The sequence below is a fragment of the Sinohyriopsis cumingii genome, chromosome 2 (genome assembly GCF_028554795.1).
Source record: "Sinohyriopsis cumingii isolate HCF-2022 chromosome 2, ASM2855479v2, whole genome shotgun sequence".
NCBI classification, from domain to species: domain Eukaryota; kingdom Metazoa; phylum Mollusca; class Bivalvia; order Unionida; family Unionidae; genus Sinohyriopsis; species Sinohyriopsis cumingii.
This window is the reverse complement of record NC_142962.1, coordinates 148705640-148729390: the sequence shown is the minus strand read 5'-3', so window position 1 is coordinate 148729390 and position 23751 is coordinate 148705640. Positions and strand designations below refer to the sequence as shown.

Genomic DNA, 23751 nt, shown 5'->3' with positions numbered 1-23751 from the left:
GACTTGCTACGGTCATTCTAATATATGCCTTGATTATAATTTAAGTTAAATAAAACTCTTCGTAAAAATGTGTTAGCATGTGTTTTTACTTAACGTAAAATTGTTTATGCCTCTTGGAGGCATTCTTAAAACTTTGGGCGCACGCGACGTAAATCCCAGTAATCAATCAATTCGGCGATGCGTAATTTGAATGTTATGTAGCTCTTTAATTTCGGAGGCAAATAAATATTGTATGCAGTCCGCATTCCCATAACGCTAAGATAGAAGTGATTGATTATGTAAAATCCCGAAACTTGAGACTGTAGTGGATAAAATTTAAAGTGTTCTACCAGTCTACTATCTGTCATGGCTGCGTCCAGAGGTAAATTGTGACATTCGGTCCATTTACGTTCCTTATGCGTCATCATACTATATTTTGGCCATTATGCTTCAGCTGTACACAGCAGAACTGCTGGTTACCTTTTTTGTATTAGATTAAGATACTGTAGATATTTAACAAAAACTGCCACGATGATGTTCCCACGCTATCTTGTTTGTACCGCCTTCTGATTATGAAAACGATAAACAACAAGGATCTATTAAGTTCACAAAACTTAGTCACTTCATCCTTTGATTTATAATTTTTAACGTGACTGTCTCAAACACAGGGCTCGTATAGCTTCTTACAGTTTACCTACTAATCATACACTTCTCATCTTTAAATTTTTTCACCGCCTTCACTTACAATGCTTCATACCGAAAGAGATTTTAAGGGCAATTTGTTCTATGTACAGAATTTTAATATATCGTCCGGAACGCTTTATTATCTCGGTACTTAATGTTTTTTATAGGTACAATTTAAAACTGTTTTTCTATTGCTGCTTACTTTAAATTTGTAAAGTTTTTATTACTTTAACTCTTTATAATCCTATATAAAAATCTTTGTCAACTGAAGCATGTAAATGAAAATAAAACAGCATATTGTGACTGACCCAGATTAACGTACCGTGTGCAAACAACTCTACATTATTGCTGTATATGCCTGACATGAGTATGGTAGTATGCACATCTTTTAATAAACATAAATTGCATAAATTAAGTATGAGAATGAATGTCCACCCCTGCACTGGCATTATATTTCTACAAAACAAAAAATGATCCAGTGATCAAATCAAACACACAAATGTAATAAGTGAGTTCACGGAAAATTACTTCGCATGCGCAGGAATTTCACGGCTGTATCCGGGTTAAAGGTCAAAAGGACCCATATCACAGAGATTTAGCACAGCGATAAGCAGCACTTCAATCAGGTAAGAATGTTTTACTCTCTGATTAGGTACAAGTTAAGACATTATTTGCTGATAAAAGTCTCTGATGAGGCAAGCTTAAACTTCTGACAGTAAACAGGCCCATCATGGCGTAAAAGATAAAGAAAAAACAACACCGAATCACAAGTAAATTTTCTCCGACAACAAACTGTCATGGACAAGTCAAAGTGTTTTGATCATTGTAGGAAGGCAGAGGTATATAATATGGCCCATCTACAACTCAGCCATGGTAAAATACTGCTTCGTATTCAGGGATGGTCCTGGCTTTTAAAAAGCTGTCGCCAAAAAAATTGCCAACCTCAATATTTTGTCACCAATTTTCAAAAAGTGTCGCCAGAACAAGTATTGTACATTTTTCCAAGTGTTAATTTAGTCTATTAATGTAACAGGCAATGAAAATTACAAAAGATGGGTTAATTACAACAAGCATTAACAAAATGTTACATGAAGATCTGTCGTGATTTTAGGGCTGCCTCCTTTTTGAATGCAGTTTCAAAGTCTAATTTTTCACATCTGTACATGCCGATTCTCATTAAATTCTCGAGAGATGAGATGCAGAGTTTATTTCTGATGTCAGTTTTTATGAGGTTCATCTTACTGAATCCACGTTCACAGTCTACAGTGCTGACAGGTGACATCAGTAGTCTCTCAGCAGCCCCCCTCCCCCCCTTTATGGCTAGCTTCACAAAGCTTTTAGTGAATTGCTTCCTAAATCCCAAGAATGATCACTGAATGCTGTATACATTTTCTTGACAAGCAAAATAGGATCTCCATTCCCACGAATGAAACTTACACGAGTCAACACCTGGCAATATTGGACCGTATATATCAGCATAAATTCACACCCAGTTTAGGGATTCTTTCACTCCTGTATTTTGAGAAATAAATAATTATTATTAATTATGCAAAACTGTTTTTTTTTTTTTTTGCTGTTTCTTGTTGTGGAGTTTAAGTCTCTTTAGCCGTAACACGGATTGATGGCAAAAGGAAAAGATCATTGAGTAAAATGCTGCACTGGTGACAGATATAATTGTGATTGACATTTTTCCATTTGCTTTGTATTTGTACACAGTAGTCGGTACTTCAAAGGTTATCAGTTTTCTGTGAAGGTTCAGCAAAACTATTGTATTGGTATATGTAATAAAAAAAACAAGTATTAGCCATTCAATTAATTGTATCTGTTCTATTCGCGTCTTCAGAAGTCAGTCAGTTGTAGGCATAGTTCGGTAGCATGATTGACTGTATCACAGCGTACAATACTCAGCCCAGATGTCAGCATAAGCAGATTATGATGTGACAATGCACTGTAAAGATGGGGTTGTCAATACGAACAAAGGATCGTTTGTGTAACAGATTGATTCCAATGCATTGCTTAGTCAAAGGTGGGGCTTCCTTTCGTTCTCCCTTTTAATTTATCCAGTCCAAATCCATGATTGTATGTACAAATTAAGTCTGTCACCAAAAAAATCGCCAGATGGGATATTTTTGTCGCCAATAAGGAAAAAAAATCGCAATTTGCGACATTGGCGAAGCCCAGGACAATCCCTCATATTACAGACATATACAATATGTTGATATGTGCGCCTGTTATATTGACGTATCTTAATAACTATAGTCTTGCAATGTCAACACCTCTTGTTATGAATTTCTGGGAACATTCATTTTTCTTTTTAGTTACAGAAAGCAACATGCCAAGCAGTCAAAAGATGTGCAGTTATAGGATGAAGCATTATAAAAAAAAAACATATAAAGGATTGGCATAATGAGTACTGTGAACTTCACAAGTGAAAAAGGATGTTTTGTGACTGTATATGCCCTATTAAACTGCATCCATTACCAATGGAGATGAAAGATCCTGAAAGGAGGAAAAAATGGATTTTGAAGGAAACTCTTCCAATTACACTGCTGCCAATTATTGATGACATTATCAGTGTAATTGCTGCATTATGTAATTTGCTTCCACCATTAATCAGTGAATGAATGCAGAAATATCACCACAATTACCTTAGGTTCTCAGGTGTAACAGATATTAAAGTCCATCCTAAAACTGAATTCCAGAAGTATCATGTTCTCTGTCACTATTACCTAAACTAATTGGGTAAAATAAAATGAGATTTCTTCTTGTGTACCATGGTATAAGAAAAGTAATAGACTTGATGAGTATCTTCCTTTCTTGACCTCAAGCTTAGGATGAATGAAATTTTTGTTCATCTGTTTACAAAAGACAATAAAAGTCAAGAGGAGCCATACTATAGAATATGCACACAGAAAAGAGAAGGAATGGCATTTTTAGGAATTTTAATGGCATACATCCATGATAAATAAAAAATATCTCTCACCAGTACAGCAGCATTGAAATACATGTACTGTCATAAATGTTCAACTCATTCTTCATATGAGTAGCAATATAATGGTACCATGCAAGCTATCTTTTAAGAATATACATCTGCGTTGTTGTTAATTTATATACTGAAATAAACTGTGTAAACTAATGCATTCTTTGTTTTATGTGTAGATATTTATCATGCTTAAATAACTATAAAACAATGATTTCACATACCAAAGTTCATAGTGACTGCTTTCAGTAATAAGAAAATCAGACTATAACAAAAAAATTCACAAAAACGCACTTTACATTATACACTTGCTCAAAGGAGTTTCACACTTTGCATGTTCAAAGGAGTTCATATGCAACATAAACTTATGTCTTTACTAAGCATCTTTCACAATACCATTTGTCAAGTTCAACTTCTTTGCTTTTGTGAGTGATATACAGGCACTTCCAATGGAACCATTTTTTTACAATAATCACAACAAATACTGTTATCATCATCAGTCACAATATCCTTGGGTTCCTTGCAAACTGAATCACACAGCCTGCATATTACATTATTATGCATTGTTTTAATGCATTTCTCTCCTTTCTAATGTGTCAAAAGACAAATTCTCACCGTTAAAAGACATCGTTAACTCCTGTTAAATGGCATTATGAATGAGGGTGTACCGCTTGGGTCCCTTAACTTTTGACTCGTGACATCACAACAAATATGGCGGCACACAGTATATTATCGTGAACTTGCTTATTAAAGTGGAAATCCATGAATAACAACATTACAAATTACAAACAAATATTGTTTAATTTTAGATGAATTTTAAATGCAGTGTGGGAAGAGAAATATAAATGTTTACAAAATAATTATTAATATTATTATTATTATTGAAATATTATTGATTTCAAGAAAGTTTAACTGTTGTATTCTTATTTACATACAAGAAGCATGATCATATTCATTTGGTCATATTTATGCCCATGTTGGCTACCATGGAATGAAATTCCAAGCTTAACTTTGTGAGGACATGTATGTCATCATCGGTATATGACCTATAATCATCAAACATCAGATGATACACTGAGTTTATTTCGTAATCAATGCCACTTCAGGTATTGCAAGTTCAACCATAATTTTCTGTATGATGATCAGTTGAGTTGCATGGACTTCACAAAGAGGTGATGTTGATTGTATTTCAATGTAAACATATACAAAATGTTGACTTTGTAGAGGAATTTATGCTACTAGAAAGCTGTGTCCTTACTGGCTACAGCTTTGCATCTGTAAACAACCACTAGACAGTGTGTGTGCAAAATTAATCAGAAAATGCTGCTTTCCGGGATAATACAGTGTTGGAGTGTGCGTGTTGCGTGTGTATATTTTATATATATATATATATATATATATATATATATATATATATATATATATATATATATATATATATATACACGCACACACACACTCCAACATATATATATATATATGATAATCCAGAGATATTCTAGTAATGAGAGAGATATTCTACTAATGAGAATGAAAATAATTTATCCTTTATATTTATCTCTGGAAACATTGCAATTTATTCATATACAATTTTGGAAGAGTACAAAAGAAGGGCTTTCAAGTTTGTTGTTTTATTAAAGTATCTCCTTAATCATTGTATAAGAAGTTTGATTCTTTATTGACATTTGAAAAGTGAATTACTTAGCCAGAGTTTGTGCCATGTAAATGGTATAATTATCCACAGCAGCAATCTTAGAAATAGAACCAGTTTCTGTTTTGGCGTCTTCACAGATGTGTTTATGTACTTAGGCAATCATTTGATACATTTAGATATTTAAAAATAAGAAAATTATTTATCTTTTATATTTTTATATATTTATTACTTAAAATGAGTCTTGAAAACTTTAGTTAGAATTTTATTGCTTTCATTTGAAATATCATGCATAACAATAGTCTTTTTTTCTGATCATCATTTTCTGATATGTCACAAAATTAATGGTATCAGATGGTATTTGTGTCATTGTGTTAAATGACAATTCTCATTAATGAGTCAGTGTCATTTCCATATAAGAATGATTTATCCATTTTTCAGTTCATTTGCTGCACACATTGATTGCAGTGATAAAGTCATTCTGTCTGCAATTTAGCAAAATACTTCCTACAATACAAAAATAAAATAATTAAAACAAAATGTTAAAACATAAAAAAATGATGTTATTATTTGTTTGTATTTATTCCTGACATAAGGATAAAGACAAGACATGGTGAAAAAACAACTTGCAGGAAGAATGGAATGGGAATGGGATTGTATGTGAAACAACCTGGGTTCTTATATAATGAGCAAAAGAGAACTATTATAAATATATATATATATACACACAAGGAAGCTTGAGATCAGGGAGAGACAGGATTATCTTGGTGCTTGTTGAGACATTTCCGATATAAGGGGTAGAGTCACTGGTGCATTGGTTATAAGGTGTGCCCATTGAGTACTGCAGTCATAGAACACTACAATGCTATATTCTTGTTGGGTCTATCTTTTTTTTTGTTGGATGCAAACCATCTTGGTGCATCTTTCATTTTGCAAAGATAGCTGTCTACAGAATATGGTGCTCAAAATAGGTAGAATCCACATTTTAGTGCTATTACGTTCATACATGAACATTAGATAGTGCATTCAGGCTTTGCAGATTTGTACTTGAGCAGGACAAACATGAATTGTTCTATCGCAAAAGTACACATGTCAGGTAGTGTAATGATGGACAGTTTATTATTGACCTTGCCTGTTTCAATCTACCCAATGGTATGCATCCCAGTTTGTCAGATTCCCCCATTGTTTATTTATTGCTGGTGTACATTTAAAATAATTTTCATTATTATAAATTTGGTGGGTAACATAATCATGTAAATAAGTTGATTATGTTTTATTTAAATTGCTTTTTTGAAAGGGAGTGCACCTTTTTATGTCATTACTTATTTGAGACATTGCTGCCTGAAATTCATGATCTTAACTATAGTGTTTAAGTCTCAAGGAGCTGTGGGTTGAGGGATGTACAGTACACCCTGTGTGCTTCCTACACTTAAAGGAGTTTTCAAACGGAGTGTACAGTACACCCTGTGTGCTTCCTACACTTCAAAGGAGGCTTCAAATGGAGTCAACATTTTTGTCCAGGGATGTGACCTGCAGTGATTGATGTTCAGCTGAGAAGTTCTTGGATTTTTAAAAGAGTTTTTCATATCTAAAATATGATTGTGGTTTTTTTTAGTAATTATTTGTTTTAAATATTTTATTTAAGTTATATTTTGTTGTATGTGTGCCTTCTTTTTTGACAGCCAAACTTGACCCTTTATAGCCAGGGTTGTGCAAATATGCTGTAAAACACATACATACATACATTCATGCATACAAGAAGACTTTATATCTTTTTGCAGATCATCTGTCTACAGTGCGACATGTCATTGTGGTTCTGTCTGGCAAAGGTGGGGTGGGGAAAAGTACTGTGGCCTCACAGATAGCCCTGGGTCTTATGCATGCTGGGAAAAAGGTATGAATTTTGCTTTACTGCCATTGGATTAAGCTTAAATTAACATTCAATCAGTGCATTATAAAAAAGCAGATAACTTTGCACTATTATGGTTTCTCAGCAAAATTTGAAAAAGTTCATTACAGAACTGTAGGTTCTTAAAAGGTAAAAGGTAAAATAGATTAAATCAATAATTCAAGCAAGTTCATTTTTGATGTAAAGGGGTACTTTGTGTCTATTTAAGTATGCATAAATTAGACCTGTGAGATTAGTCAATCAGTTTTTGTTTTTGTTGTTGTTGGATATGCATGGTGGCCAGTATAAATGGTGAACGAAGAAGCGAGGAAAACCTCAGAAAGAACCACCTACCCACGAGAAGCTACTGGCAAGCTTTCTCACATACCCACATTGGCCGAACCTGAGACTCGAACCCATGCAGACAGTGGTGAGATGGCAATGATCCGTAACGGTGTGCACTTTTGACCACTTGGCCACTTGGGGCCCCTCAATTAGTTGTGCACTTCTGAATAAGGCTAATAATACCGTCAGACTGTTTGCAAGGATTTGTACTATCATTAGTGAGGACACCTGTTGTGCATCAGATATAAAATAAAGTTTAAAAAATAAAAATAATGTAGATCCCCAAAAGATTTTGGAACATGAAAATGGTTCCAAGGGTATACTGTTTTATACAAGGAGAATTACTGGTATTTTGGGGGTAATATGAATAGTGCAATAACTCAAGTACTCCACAATCTTTAGTTACCAAACTTTTGGACTCTTTGTGATAGTCTTTTCATCATTTTCCAGCCACTCTAAAAACTCACATTATAGTGACACACATTGTCATATTTACTGAACCATCTGAGTGCATTGGACTTTTGATATGCATTTTCTGCATTGCAGGTTGGACTGTTGGATGTAGATCTGTGTGGACCAAGCATTCCTAAGATGTTTAATGTGGAGGAAAAAGATATCCACCAGTGCCCGGAAGGGTCAGTACAGTCACAGAATCTCACTGCTCTCAAAGAGATATTTTACAGTACATACATAAAAGATATACATAATATATTAGTACTAAAATCATTCAGTAAATTTCTTCATGATAAAACGAAATGCTTTAAATCATTTAAACAGGGATAGGCTTTCAATAATCAGATTTATTTTGTATTAATAATCTCACCCCAAACCTTTCTTTCAAAAGTATATTGTATAAAATGCATTCTACTTTCAACATTTAGTTCAGACATATTTAAGTTTCTGACACAGTCTGTATACATATATAAATATGATTTGATTGTCATACATTTAAGACACTATTTCCATTTTGTAGCATTACATACGTAAGCATAACATGACCCAGCATCCATCTGCAGTTGCTACTTTCAACCTATTTTCAAAATTGGACCAGTTTCAAGCTTACTTGGCAGGAAGCCAGTTTAAGTCATGCTTGGCAGGAATCCAGTTTAAGTCATGCTTGGCAGGAAGTATTGGCGCTTGAAATTATGGCTTTGTGAATTTGTACAACATGATGCTGATCCATCTTCTAATATGGCCACAGAATATAACCAAATTTAGTAGAAAGCATCCTGGCATGAAAAACATTAAGGTTTTTACAAATGATGCTGATCCATCATTTAATATGGCCACAGAATATAACCAAATTGTAAACTAATAGAAAGCATCCTGGCAGGAAAAACAAATGATGTTGATCCATCATCAAATATTGGCACCATTGCTGGAACTAGAAAAACTGTTAAATGATTTATTCCTCCAAAAACCTCTCAACAGAATTTGATCAAATTTGACAGCATCCTAGCTTGAATAGGAAAAATGTAAAAGGTTTCTCAAAAACCACTGAAAAGAATTTGACCAAATTTGAAGAAAAGCAACCTGGCATAAATGGTTTAAAATTTAAAGCATAAAATATAGTCTTACTAAATATAAAAAGACCATAAACGTCTTATAAAAACACTATGTAACAGAATTTGTTCAAATTTGACAGAAAGCATCCTATTTTGAAGGTCTTGTGATTATAATGTGTTGCCAATATACTGTCAGATATGCTGTATTTGTTAAAAGTGGAATAATAAAAGACTGATAAGTAGAATTGTATCAACTTTGTCATCCTGGCATAAAAAGCCTTCAGTACTGGACAAATGCAGATGTGCTATCATATACGGATGAAGATGTGCCATCATATACAGATGAAGATGTGCCATCATATACAGATGAAGAAGTGCCATCATATATGGATGAAGATGTGCCATCATATACAGATGAAAATGTGCCCTCACATACGAATGAAGATGTGCCCTCATATACGGATGAAGATGTGCGCTCATATACGGATAAAGATGTGCCCTCATATATGGATGAAGATGTGCCCTCATATATGGATGAAGATGTGCCCTCATATACGGATGAAGATGTGGCCTCATATAAGGATAAAGATGTGCCCTCATATACGGATGAAGATGTGCCCTCATATACGGATGAAGATGTGCCCTCATATATGGATGAAGATGTGCCATCATGCACAGATGAAGATGTGCCCTCATATATGGATGAAGATGTGCCAACGTATACGATGAAGATGTGCCATCATATACAGATGAAGATGTGCCATCATATACAGATGAAGATGTGCCATCATGTACGATGAAGATGTGCCATCATATACAGATGAAGATGTGCCATCATGTATGATGAAGATGTGCCATCATATACAGATGAAGATGTGCCATCATATACAGATGAAGATGAGCCGTCATATATGGATGAAGATGTGCCATCATATATAGATGAAGATACCTTGAAACAGTTTTCATATTATGTGCAATCAAAGGTTGCTAGTATGCCATCTTTGTGCAAAAGGTTCTTCACTTCAGTTTTAGAGAGAGAGAGAGAGTATCTTGACAGATAATTGGCCCTCCACTTTGAAGGCATATATGGGAAGTTGTGTTTTCCCTGATTGGTGTTATGTTATCCATATTACATCACTCTCAACTACCATTCCTAAATTGGCTAAGTGCCTTCTCTTCCTCTTTTGGGACAAAAGGCCAGCCTCAATTACAATCAAGGGATAACATTACATGATTTCACACAGTTTCAATAATCATGGAAGAGATGAGAGAAACTTTCTGACTTGTCTCATTTTGAAATATCAAGAATGTGCTTGCTCACATTGTTCCCAGTATGGAACGTCTGCTGAGCCTTGACATGTCTCAACTCATCTAAACTTTTGAACCCTTGTCTTTGACATCTCTGAAGCTGTTGTCATACAAGACTTGTTTCAGCTTGCAGGGTGAATGAGCATGTGCTGTCCATGGAACAGCTAAGTTGTACTAATGATGCAAACTGGTTTTGTATCAAAGAATGGGTTACTGTTTATTTGCAGTAAAAACAATTATATTTGCACTCCCTCTTTGCTCAGCCCATTGCAAGAAGCCAAACAGTGGGATCCAGTATGTACACTCAAGTTGTATCTGAAGCACACGGAGAATGTTTGCTATGGCCATTAAAGGTTATTCTCACTGGTTAAGGTGGCATACCTGCGACATGTCATGTTAAAAACGCATTGTTATACTTCCAAACACCCACCCCCACCTGACACAGTTGTGATTAAAAATACACCATTTTCAAGAATTTTCACCAAAAAAAACCCCACCACCAACTTAATACATACCTGGAACATGTACTGTAGTAGCATGTATGAATGGTATACAGTCCTGCTTAGAGCTTGTTTAAGACTATTTTTGGGGCAGTTTATGCAGCTGCTTGTCACAGAGGCAATTAATATGCACGGCGGTCAGGTATAAACAGTCATCATATCACATATTGCTTAATTGGCAGGCAATAGCTAGGCAGGTATGTTAAGGCTTTGGAAGACTGCTTTGGAGGAGCCCATTATGCTAATTTGCATAGGTGAAATTCACAAAGTGGAACAACCCAGTTGTTTTTAGCTATAGGTAACTCAAAGAGATGCATTTTTAAGAACAAAAAGTATTACACATTGCTTTGAATGAGAATGTTTAAGCCATCATGGTAAAGATTATACACAAGTCTGTGAACAGCCGAAACATTTCTTTGAAGTTGGATTTTACATTATATATAAACATTCCTGCTGAACTGTTGAGAAAGCAAAGACTGGATCTATTAAGCCAATATTTTGCTATCTAATGGATTATAAAGACAGAAACTTGTATATTTGTTTATAACATCATTGTGGTTGTGATTATGTGGGTGTTTGCACTTGTATGTGGTGATGATATTTGGCAGTGCTGATTCTGCCAAATATTTTTGTCCATTTAAGTTTATTAAATGCTTTAAAGAAAACAGACAAGTTAGTTTCTTTTATTCACACTGGAATTTCCAATCATTTTCTGTAGGCTTATATGAAATTAAAGTTTATCAATCGGACGACATTGCTTTTTGTGCACCACATGCGCTGTTCTCCTCCCCCATGTGACCTCAAAGCACACATTTTGAGTCTCAAAACCCACACCCCACACCCCCAACAGTATGGGAATATAGCAGATATGACGTGAGAAAGCAAAACATAACCTACAAGCTCTGGCTGCTTGGCTAAAGTGTGTTATTAAAACGGCATATGATGAGCCCTCAATGGATCAGATGTGACTCAAGATTTTATCTCATGAAATACAAGCAATTTCCATGAACCTGGCCTTCAGATGTAATGTCTTAGATTGAAGCATGGTTAAGTTGGCTGGCATGCTCAGTCAGCTTTCTCCAACTTTTGTTTACATTACATAGCCTCTTTAAGGAGAGAGCTGATCTCACTAGGCCACTGATTGCTGTCCCAACAGTTCATGAAGACTCAACCTCAGTTCTGGACATAACCTTTAACTCTTGCTGAAATTGCCCAGGAAGTTATTACACATAAGGCAGTAGCCAGGTGCAGAATCCCACAGGGATCTCCCTCACACAAATATAATGTCATCATGCTGATACATGGATCTCCCTCACACAAGTATAATGTCATCATACTGATACAGGGATCTCCCTCACACAAGTATAATGTATCATGCTGATGCAGGAATCTCCCTCACACAAGTATAATGTCATACTGATATAGGAATCTCCCTCACACAAGTATAATGTCATCATACTGATACAGGGATCTCCCTCACACAAGTATAATGTATCATACTGATACAGGGATCTCCCTCACACAAATATAATGTCATCATGCTGATACAATGATCTCCCTCACACAAGTATAATGTCATGCTGATACAGGGATCTCCCTCACACAAGTGTAATGTATCATGCTGATGCAGGGATCTCCCTCACACAAGTATAATGCCATCATCCTGATACAGGGATCTCCCTCACACAAGTATAATGTCATAATGCTGATACAGGGATCTCCCTCGCACAAGTATAATGTCATCATGTTGATGCAAGGATCTCCCTCACACAAGTATAATGTGATCATGCTGATAGAGGGATCTCCCTCACACAAGTATAATGTCATCATGCTGATAGAGGGATCTCCCTCCCAAGTATAATGTCATCATGCTGATGCAGGGATCTCCATCACACAAGTATAATGTCATCATGCTGATGCAGGGATCTCCATCACACAAGTATAATGTCATCATGCTGATACAGGGATCTTCCGTCACACAAGTATAATGTTATGCTGATACAGGGATCTCCCTCACACAAGTATAATGTTGTCATGCTGATGCAGGGATCTGCATCACACAAGTATAATGTTATCATGCTGATGCAGGGATCTCCCTCACACAAGTATAATGTTATCATGCTGATACAGGGATCTCCCTCACACAAGTATAATGTTATCATGCTGATACAGAGATCTCCCTCACACAAGTATAATGTCATCATGCTGATGCAAGGATCTCCCTCACACAAGTATAATGTGATCATGATGATGCAGGGATCTCCATCACACAAGTATAATGTTATCATGCTGATAGAAGGATCTTCCTCACACAAATATAATGTGATCATGCTGATACATGTACAGGGATCTCCCTCACACAAGTATAATGTTATCATGCTGATGCAGGGATCCCCCTCACACAAGTATAATGTGATCATGCTGATACAGGGATCTTCCCCACACAATTATAATGTGATCATGCTGATGCAGGGATCTTCCCCACACAAGTATAATGTTATCATGCTGATAGAGGGATCTTCCTCACACAAATATAATGGTATAATGTCATAATGCTGATACAGGGATCTTCTTCACACAAGTATAATGTCATCATGCTGATACAGGGTGAAGTGGGTAGAGGTTGGATGCTGAAGCATTTCCTGGTCATCTTACTTATTCTTCTAATGTTAATGTGATTGGGCAATATATTTGATGGAAAAATGAAATTTTTAAATTACGTTTCTCTGAAATGCTTACCCAATCACATTGCTGTCAATCTTTCCCACCATTTCCCACAAATGCAAGCATTCTGGTAAACATCTATTATAGTAATGGTCACCAGTGGAGGCATGAGGTGTTAATCTGAAGTTATTTCCCCATGCATGAATGATAGATGGAATGGCATTTTTTCGTCTTTCAGGGGAGGCTGGATTCAGAGGTGGCAGAGGTAATTTCCTAATGTCAGTTTGTTCATGTAAGTATTGTCAGATAAAACATAATTTACTAGCAGATTTTTGGTGCATGCCAGTATATATAAAAAAATTGAGATTTATTCTACATTTTTTAAAAATAATTTTTTACATACATCATTTTTGTCTTCAGTGTGGAATACATATGTTACAAACTCAGATCTATTTCTTTTTTGTAGATGGCTTCCAGTTTATATTGACAAGGAACAGAGACTTGGGGTAATGTCAATTGGATTCCTTCTGTCCAATAAAGATGATGCTGTAGTGTGGAGAGGACCAAAGAAAAATGGTGGGATTATCATTTAGTGTTAATAATTACATGGGTACAGGAAATACAGAAGATTCTATTTACAAAAATACTATTACCCACCAGACAATTGCATTGAGATGAGAAGATTTATAAGATTGAAAAATATATTTACAGTTTGTTTTCTAAATGTTTGAAATGTTTTCAATTTATTTAGCTTAGAAATTCATTTTCAGATATTGAGTTTTAGGACTGCAAAAGTTTATTACAAAGAAATTTCTCAAAACACTGAGGCGCCATTCAATTCATAACCACCATTTAAATTCTGAAAATGCGTTACACTCGGAATTTGCATTTAATAAAACATAATTATTCATCAGATGTTGCAATGTAGGGTGAAAAAAATGAAATTTAGTACCTAAATATGTAAGTACAGTTAAATGTATAGTATTGTGCCTTAATTTGATCCATGCATTGCTAAGTGGTTATGTGATAAATGTTGATTTAGAAATATAGTGTTTTAGATAAACCCTTCCAGAATTCATACAAATGCTTAGAAGATACATTTCTGTTATCCCTTCTAATTGTATGAATATAATGCATCATTATAACAATATTCATTCTTGTGGGTATAAATTTTTGAGGTTTTACCAAACATGATCTGTTCATTGAAAATAAATTATTTGTTGAATTTTACTAAGCTTGTTGTCTTTCACTCTTTTCTGTTACATATTTTAAGAGCATAGACTTGTAACAGCAGGTAGCAGTTATTTTTTGTTCACTTTAATCATAAAGAATACTTGTTTACCTATATATCTTTACTTATCCATCATCTGGAGAAATGCAAAGGGGAATTTTCAAAGAATTTTTACTAAGAATTAGATCAGACATGGGCTGCTTAACACCTTGACTATTACTTAAAGCAATAAGATCAATAACATGGACTGATTACTGTGTGTTTACTTTTAAATAGACATGCTTTCCAGTATGATTTGGAAAACCAGTCAAAATGTGAAGTACAGTGTCATGGGTTTGACTACTCCAATATGTTTTCTTGGGTTCATTTGTTTAGATTGCTGTCAAGTGGCAAAGTTTACTAAGTTGACATTTAAAACATCAAATTTGGGTGTGTTCTTTGGTTCATAGTAGATGGAATGCTCTCAACCCAACCCATAATTGCCTGTCATAGCTACAGTATTGAAGTCTTGACTGATATTTATATCGATCAGTGAAGGAGACAGGGATATTTATATTAGTGTCAAACCTGTTCAGAAACAAAGGGATGTCAGACTGGCTAAACAGCAAAGGAAGAAGTATAAATGCTTATAAATTGAAAAGTGAAATTCTAACTACTATTTGAAAACCAAAAACATTGTGTTAGACCAGTCTATTTCAGCTACTGCGAAATTGTGTCTCATGTGATTCTGGTGAGTAGTATTTGATAAATCTAAAAACAAATGATAAATAATAAAACTCATTCTTGCTGTTCATACTAAGTTTTTTACGCTAATTTTAGTTTTCAATATTACTAAAGTATCCAATAACAAGGCAGAGATGGTGACCTGTAATGGTCTCAGAATTGCGGAAATTCATAGTACTATTTGTATATGTTGGGTAATGATTGGACTAGTCAGAAATTTGTTTACACTAGTCAGATTTCCAAAATCATTTGTACTGGACAAATGTATGAAGACAAGTATGTGTACAGCCCTGATCTTGAGTCTGATTGTTTATTGTATTATTTTTTTTTTAAATTTGACTTTCTTTGTACAAGATGGTGTGCTAACTGTTATCAAGTCTGAGTTGTACAAGAAGATGTGCTGACTGTTATCAAGTCTGAGTTGTACAAGAAGGTGTGCTGACTGTTATCAAGTGTGAGAATTTAAGTCACAGACTTAAAATATCAGAACATTTTACTTTCTAAAGCAAAGACATATAATATCTTTTTATGTTAGCTTTTTGTATACATTACCCCTACATCTAAGTCTAAATTTCATCCCATGCAATTTTGTTTGTTTTGCACAGCAATGATCAAGCAGTTTCTGAGTGATGTAGTCTGGAGTGACATAGATTATCTAGTGATAGACACACCACCTGGGACCACAGATGAACACCTCACAGTGATAGAGAACCTGAAAAGCTACAATCCTGATGGTGCTATACTTGTAACAACACCCCAGGTAATCAGTACATCATTATCAAAACAGGATATATGTTATAAACTAACACAGAAGTGATTGTCAAGTAGCCATTTTCAGATGTGTTTAGGAATGCAAGTGTAATTCTTTGGAACATGAACAAATCATGCTACTCATTTTTTTAAAAATTATGGCTCTGCTGCACGATGTAGATGGAGCTATATAGTAATCACATCTGTCAATCTGTCTGTCTGTCTTTACTAGAGTTATACCCCATGATTGTCTATCCTTGAGTTTCCACATAATTACTTTGAGTGTTGGATTTCAATCAAACTTGGCATGCAGTTTTATATTGACTTGGATCATGATTTCAAGCAGTCTAGAATATTATTGTTTGATTCCATGCTGTCTGGAACATTATTGTTTGATTCCAAGCTGTCTAGAACATTATTGAGTGATTTGAATCTGTCTAGAACATTATTGATTGATTCCAAGCTGTCTGGAACATTATTGATTGATTCCAAGCTGTATAGAACATTATTGATTGATTCCAAGCTGTCTAGAACATTATTGATTCATTCCAAGCTGTCTAAAACATTATTGAGTGATTCCAAGCTGTCTAGAACATTATTGATTGATTCCAAGCTGTCTAGAATGTTATTGATTGATTCCAAGCTGTCTGGAACATTGTTGTTTGATTCCAAGCTGTCTTTAACATTATTGATCGATTCCAAGCTGTCTAGAACATTATTGATTAATTCCAAGCTGTCTGGAACATTATTGTTTGATTCCAAGCTGTACAGAACATTATTGTTTGATTCCAAGCTGTCTAGAACATTATTGTTTGATTCCAAGCTGTCTAGAACATTATTGTTTGATTCCAAGCTGTCTAAAACATTATTGAGTGATTCCAAGCTGTATAGAACATTATTGTTTGATTCCAAGCTGTCTTTAACATTATTGATTGATTCCAAGCTGTCTGGAACATTATTGATTGATTCCAAGCTGTCTGAAACATTATTGTTTGATTCCAAGCTGTCTAGAACATTATTGTTTGATTCCAAGCTGTCTGGAATATTATTGTTTGATTCCAAGCTGTCTAAAACATTATTGTTTGATTCCAAGCCGTCTAGAACATTATTGTTTGATTCCAAGCTGTCTAGAACATTATTGTTTGATTCCAAGCTGTCTAGAACATTATTGAGAGGAGATGTTGTCGCTTGTTTCACATCTTCTGACTTTGGTTTCTGTAGCATAACTTACTAAGGATTCTTGGATTTCAAACAAAGTTTTCATTCAACTTTCATTGTAGTAATTTTCGTTCAACCTTGAATAAATTGGATCTCCAGCATTGCATAATATCATTTCCAATTATAGCCTCTGATTGTATGTCCCCCTGATTTCAGTTACATTTTACATGGAGCCTTATAAAAGGCTTTCATTTCTTGTGTTCTGCGTTATCTTTTCAAGCAGGTTATGGCCCTGGTCATTTCTGACTTTGGTGTCTAATGTATTACTTTATCAAGGATGCTTGGATTTGGCCAGATTTGTCTTGCTTCTGTATAGTGATAGGAAATTTAATGAGTTTCATTTCCAGCATGCCATGTTTTCTTTTTGAAGAACTATAGTACCAGTCTTGCTAACTTTGGTTTCCACAGCAAAACTTTACTGTTTTGTGTAGGATTTCAACAAAATATATCATGCACATTTATAATGATGAGACCTTTATTGAGTTAGATTTCCAGCTTAACGGGTAATCATTTGGAGGAGTTATTGGCCCTTGAATTTCGTTTCTTCCCTAACTTGGTTTTGGACACAAGTTCCTCTTTAAGGTCTTAGAGCTCATTGTAGTAAGCAGAATGTTTTGCGATGCACCGGCTCTAGGTTTTCCTGCATAGTCAGTTGCCAAGCTGGCACTATGGATGAATGCTCCCTGTATTTTATATTGGTGGATCATGTTTTGTTTCATCTGTGAAGGGAGCCACAATAATTCAGTTGGTAGAACATCAGATTTTTAATCCAAGGGTTGTGGGTTCAACAACCCAACCCCCCCCCAGGCCATCTGAGGTCTGCTGCCTCAGTGATTCCATGGGAAAGGTGCTTAGCTTCCTTTTTCTTGTCATGATATATACTAGTACTATGTTAAAAGTGCCATCAAAACCAACAAAAACAAATTCATCAATAAATGTAATTACAACAACCATAAGGAAATTGTTACACAAGTGAATCTGCTGTAGACATGTGTTATTTCTTCTAAGTCATTAATGATTACTGTTTATATGATTGCCAGGTTTTTATTTGAACCATAAATAATTATGACAAGCCTTGTTTTACATTCTTCCTGTAGGCAGTGGCAGTTGGGGATGTGAGAAGAGAGCTGACTTTCTGTAAGAAGACCCACCTTCCTATTATAGGCATCATTGAAAACATGAGTGGATTTGTGTGTCCATGCTGTGGGGTAGGTGTTCTCTCATCTATCTGAATTAATTTATTCTTTTGTCTGCTAAATAAGCTGATACATCAGTATCTTTCGACCATCAATGAGGTCAGTGTGAACAATGGTTAAGGTTTTGGTTAAAGTTGTTCTTTATGATGAAATATCCCAAACCCGGGGAAGGATAACTATTATACCATATTTTGATGTAATACCACTACATGCCTCAACAAGCATACACCTTTTTTTGTCAAACTTGCATAAAATGGCCACATGTATGTGCATGTCTCAGTCCTAGCATTATTTCTGGCAGTGAGGTGACTGATTAACTCTTCACAGAACATCATGATTTTCTCAGACTCTCTTGTCTTGCATGCCCATAGCTGCCAACACTCACCATTTTGGCGTGAATTTCATGAATTCACGAATTCTCCAATTCTCAGTTATTTTAAATCTTTAATAAAATAACCAATTTCCCTTTAAGCGTTAGTCGTGATATTGGCAATTGCCGAAATGGTCCGGTACTGCTGGTCACAATATTAGTAGAACTACGGCCGGTTGGTACAGTTGGCCCGGTAGCAAGCATTTTAGCCTATTTTAATCTATATGTATAAGACTAGGTTTACAAATGCTTTTGAGAGAAACCGGGGCCTAACCGGAATTTTGCTTCGCTCATGTGTCAGCAACATTGATTTGAATTACCATTCGGCATCACATGTAAGAGCTTTAAAATGGCTCCACCACCAATGAAAAAGAAATGTATTGTTCCAACAACAAAAAAAGGGGAAGTTTAAAAAAAATTTGGAATATACCAAATATTGGCAGTGCATTCTGTCATTAAATATTGATATACATCATGCTTTTTGCACACAGTGTGCCACAAATTTTAGTATTGGTTATGGTGGCAGAGACGATGTGAGGAAGCACATCGGTTGCCAAAAACAGGTAGAAGTTGGGAAAATTAAGAATTCACAGATTTCAGCTCTGGAATATTTTAAGCCATCGACAGAAGACCGCTGAAGCATTATTTGTGAGTTTTCTTGTCAAACACAATCTACCTTTATCAGCTATAGACCATGCTAAACATTTGTTCCAACAAATATTCCCGGACATGAAGATCGCTTCCAAAATTTTCTTGTGGAAGAACCAAAAGTGCTGCAGCTCCTGTGCATTCCTCACAGCAACAGAGTCAGTGAAAGAGTATTTTCTCTAGTGAGGAAAAATAAGACAGACTTTAGGGCCTCCTTAGTTGCAGAAAATTTGTCATCAATTTTAGTCACCAAGATCAACCAGCAGGCAAGAAGTCTAAACTGTTTTGAAAACAAATTTACAATCAAGCATTTGATTAAGTTCAAGTCTCCCACAGTATCATATCTTGATAAATAATCACAGGAACAAGTGAAGTTTAGGAATACCATAATAAATAGAAATGCAGATATATTTCTGCATATATGTAGTGTTTTAGTTTTATATTGCAATCTTGATATACTGCAGTAGTGTAGTATTGACGGTCAGAGTGGATGGAGTTATTGTCATGGTATTTTTCACTAATTCATGTTCAAATTCACTAAATTTGTTTCCCTATTTTCACTAATTTCAAGCCTCGAAGGTTGGCAGCTATGAATGCCTGTTGAATCATAATTGTGTGGGCTAAATTAGTATCTAAGTGGATTTTACATGTGACTTATTGGGCACGACCATATTGGAATAGAGAATGAACCTCCAGAGTAGAGTTTCCAGCATGTATATTTAGAACTTACTCTTCAAGTAGAAACATACATGTGATGAGGACACTGTGAAATCATAGGTGTGCTCTTATTATCATGAGGATGAACATCATGAAATTTATTCAGATTATAATTTTTGAAGCACACAAGGTAATTATGAAGTTGAATGCAGTATTTGGACTGTAGAGTGAGTAAGTACTAGCCTTTCATATACATGCAGTACTTGGACTGTAGAGTGAGTAAGTACTACCCTTTCGTATACACGCAGTATTTGGACTGTAGAGTGAGTAAGTACTACCCTTTCGTATACACGCAGTACTTGGACTGTAGAGTGAGTAAGTACTACCCTTTCGTATACACGCAGTACTTGGACTGTAGAGTGAGTAAGTACTTCCCTTTCGTATACATGCAGTACTTGGACTGTAGAGTGAGTAAGTACTACCCTTTCGTATACACGCAGTACTTGGACTGTAGAGTGAGTAAGTACTACCCTTTCGTATACATGCAGTACTTGGACTGTAGAGTGAGTAAGTACTACCCTTTCGTATACACGCAGTACTTGGACTGTAGAGTGAGTAAGTACTACCCTTTCGCATACACGCAGTACTTGGACTGTAGAGTGAGTAAGTACTACCCTTTCGCATACACGCAGTACTTGGACTGTAGAGTGAGTAAGTACTACCCTTTCGTATACACGCAGTACTTGGACTGTAGAGTGAGTAAGTACTACCCTTTCGTATACACGCAGTACTTGGACTGTAGAGTGAGTAAGTACTACCCTTTCGTATACACGCAGTACTTGGACTGTAGAGTGAGTAAGTACTTCCCTTTCGTATACACGCAGTACTTGGACTGTAGAGTGAGTAAGTACTACCCTTTCGTATACACGCAGTACTTGGACTGTAGAGTGAGTAAGTACTACCCTTTCGTATACATGCAGTACTTGGACTGTAGAGTGAGTAAGTACTACCCTTTCATATACACGCAGTACTTGGACTGTAGAGTGAGTAAGTACTACCCTTTCGCATACACGCAGTACTTGGACTGTAGAGTGAGTAAGTACTACCCTTTCGCATACACGCAGTACTTGGACTGTAGAGTGAGTAAGTACTACCCTTTCGTATACACGCAGTACTTGGACTGTAGAGTGAGTAAGTACTACCCTTTCGTATACACGCAGTACTTGGACTGTAGAGTGAGTAAGTACTACCCTTTCGTATACATGCAGTACTTGGACTGTAGAGTGAGTAAGTACTACCCTTTCGCATACACGCAGTACTTGGACTGTAGAGTGAGTAAGTACTACCCTTTCATATACACGCAGTACTTGGACTGTAGAGTGAGTAAGTACTACCCTTTCATATACATGCAACCATTCTCTCCCTATTACTCTCATTCAAGGACAATGTGATTGGAAAATTTTGGTTTGATTTTTGTTCAAGGTTTTCTGTAATATCACTTATCACAAAACCTCAGAGGGAAAGGTGTCAAACTTGGACAGTAGAATCAGTAAGCTTTTGTCCTTTGAGTTGATACACCTGTACATTTTCCTCGAAACTCTCAGGCAAGGTCAGGAAACAATGGTAGCTCAGTTGGTAGATTTGTAACCTCAGTGTTGCTGCTTCAGAACCTGCCAAGACCAGCTGCCTTAATGTATCCTTGGGAAAGGTGCTTACCTTCCATTTCCTTGCCATGATATACCAAATAATGTGTTAAACAACAACCAACTCAGACAAGGTCAAGATCATTTGCAATATTGGAAACATCTTATCAGGTATGGGATTGGGCAATATATGTAATCCCTTGGAATACTTGTTGTTAGTTTCAGGCATTAACATTTAATGAACCAATCCAATTCCTGATTCACATAATACAATGTATGCATTTAACTCATTAACCCCTGCCACCACTATAACTCATCGTACTTTACCCTCCTCATCTCCCGAGTGCCACTTTAACATGGCGCAGTTTACCTAGCTTGTTTCCTGAGCACCAAGTCTGAGTGGCAGTATTAGTCTAGGCCTGTATCCCACATGATGAGTTAAATCATCACAAACCATTGGTTGATTTCAAGCCATTTCCTAATTATGCAGACATTTTAACCAATAAAAGTTTAGCCTACATAGATAGATTGAACATTGATGAACAAAGGGGAAAAAAATTGACTTCAATAGCAGCAAAAATAGTGCAAATATTTAGATTAGAAAATGATGAAAATTACGAGATTCAGCCGCTGGGAGTAGACTTTTACTTGACAGACTCTGACATACTATTCACATGAGGTTAAGTTTGCAAGAAAGATGACAAGTGGAATTCCTGTGTACATAAAATGGGGTGAATTTCATGTGTTGATAGTGTTAGTTATTCAGTGTGAATTCAACATGGATTTTATGGATTATTCATGGCAAGAAAAACAAATTGGTAAGAAATTCATTTATTTCATCTTTATGAATGATTTTTATTTCTACATGTTGCATGAAATTTATACCATTATGTACATAATTTTATTGAGAACTGCTGTGCCAAATTTTAGCTAAATTAAAGGAACATAAATAAGAAAATGACATTTATTGCAAGTAGCTCTGTCTGAAAAAATATGCAAGCCAAGTACTCTCAGCAAGTCTCAGGGATACAGGCACTGGTAAGGCTAACACTGTCTAGGTGATCTCTGCATATATGTTGTAGGGGACTGCCTAGCTGTTTGGCTTAGGGGTTAATGAGTTTAAAAAAAGCGAAGAAATATGAGTTACTTCCCTTTACAATCGACTGTTGTGGTGTCATTGATGCATGAAATTATGTCTCAGAATATTGTTTTATAACTTGAAAAGTGAAAATTAAAGGGTGGTTTTTGTTCTTGTTTAAGTTTAAAGATTTTGTGTTTAAGTTTGAAGAAAAAAAGTACAGTACAGATACATGTAGCAAATCAGAATTGTTCCCACTTCTAAGAGTTGTTCACATTGTTGTTCTTATTGCTGAAAACAATACATTTACTGTTGTGTTCTTTTTAAAACCACATCAGCTATAAGTAACATTTAACAGGATCTGCTGTCACATCCTGTGTATCTTTTGGTGTACAGATGATTTGAAGATGATGTAGCCCAAGATGTACAGACAAAAATACAATATTTTAAAAGAAAAAAATAATTAATTTAGAACAGCTTGTGTCAAATTAATGTGCAGAAAACATGTTCTTGGGGTATTGATTCTTTTTGGAAGAAAAAGGAGAATAAATTAATGTTAGATGTATTTTTATATAATTTCTTACATGCATCTTACGATTTGTTTCGTTGTTTAGGGAATCTGGACATTTTTTATTTGGACTCAAGGCTACTATCTTATAAAGCATGAAAATAAGCTTTAGTTACTTAACATATTGTAGAGGAGCGATTGTGTATTTAATAACATTTGTCCTGA

At 35.5% G+C, this 23751-nt stretch overlaps 1 protein-coding gene across 1 annotated transcript in view; it reads left to right on the top strand.

Annotated features, from left to right (window-relative positions):
• Positions 1-190: 190 nt before the first annotated feature.
• The window catches only part of LOC149806053 (cytosolic Fe-S cluster assembly factor NUBP2 homolog), a 36093-nt gene continuing 12532 nt past the window's right edge, over positions 191-23751 (top strand). The window contains exons 1-6 of the mRNA XM_089950923.1: positions 191-361; positions 7076-7188; positions 8074-8162; positions 13971-14080; positions 16064-16218; positions 18524-18634. Of these exons, the coding sequence (XP_089807049.1) occupies positions 346-361; positions 7076-7188; positions 8074-8162; positions 13971-14080; positions 16064-16218; positions 18524-18634 (594 nt within the window). The 5' untranslated portion in view covers positions 191-345. The remainder of the gene's footprint in view (positions 362-7075; positions 7189-8073; positions 8163-13970; positions 14081-16063; positions 16219-18523; positions 18635-23751) is intronic.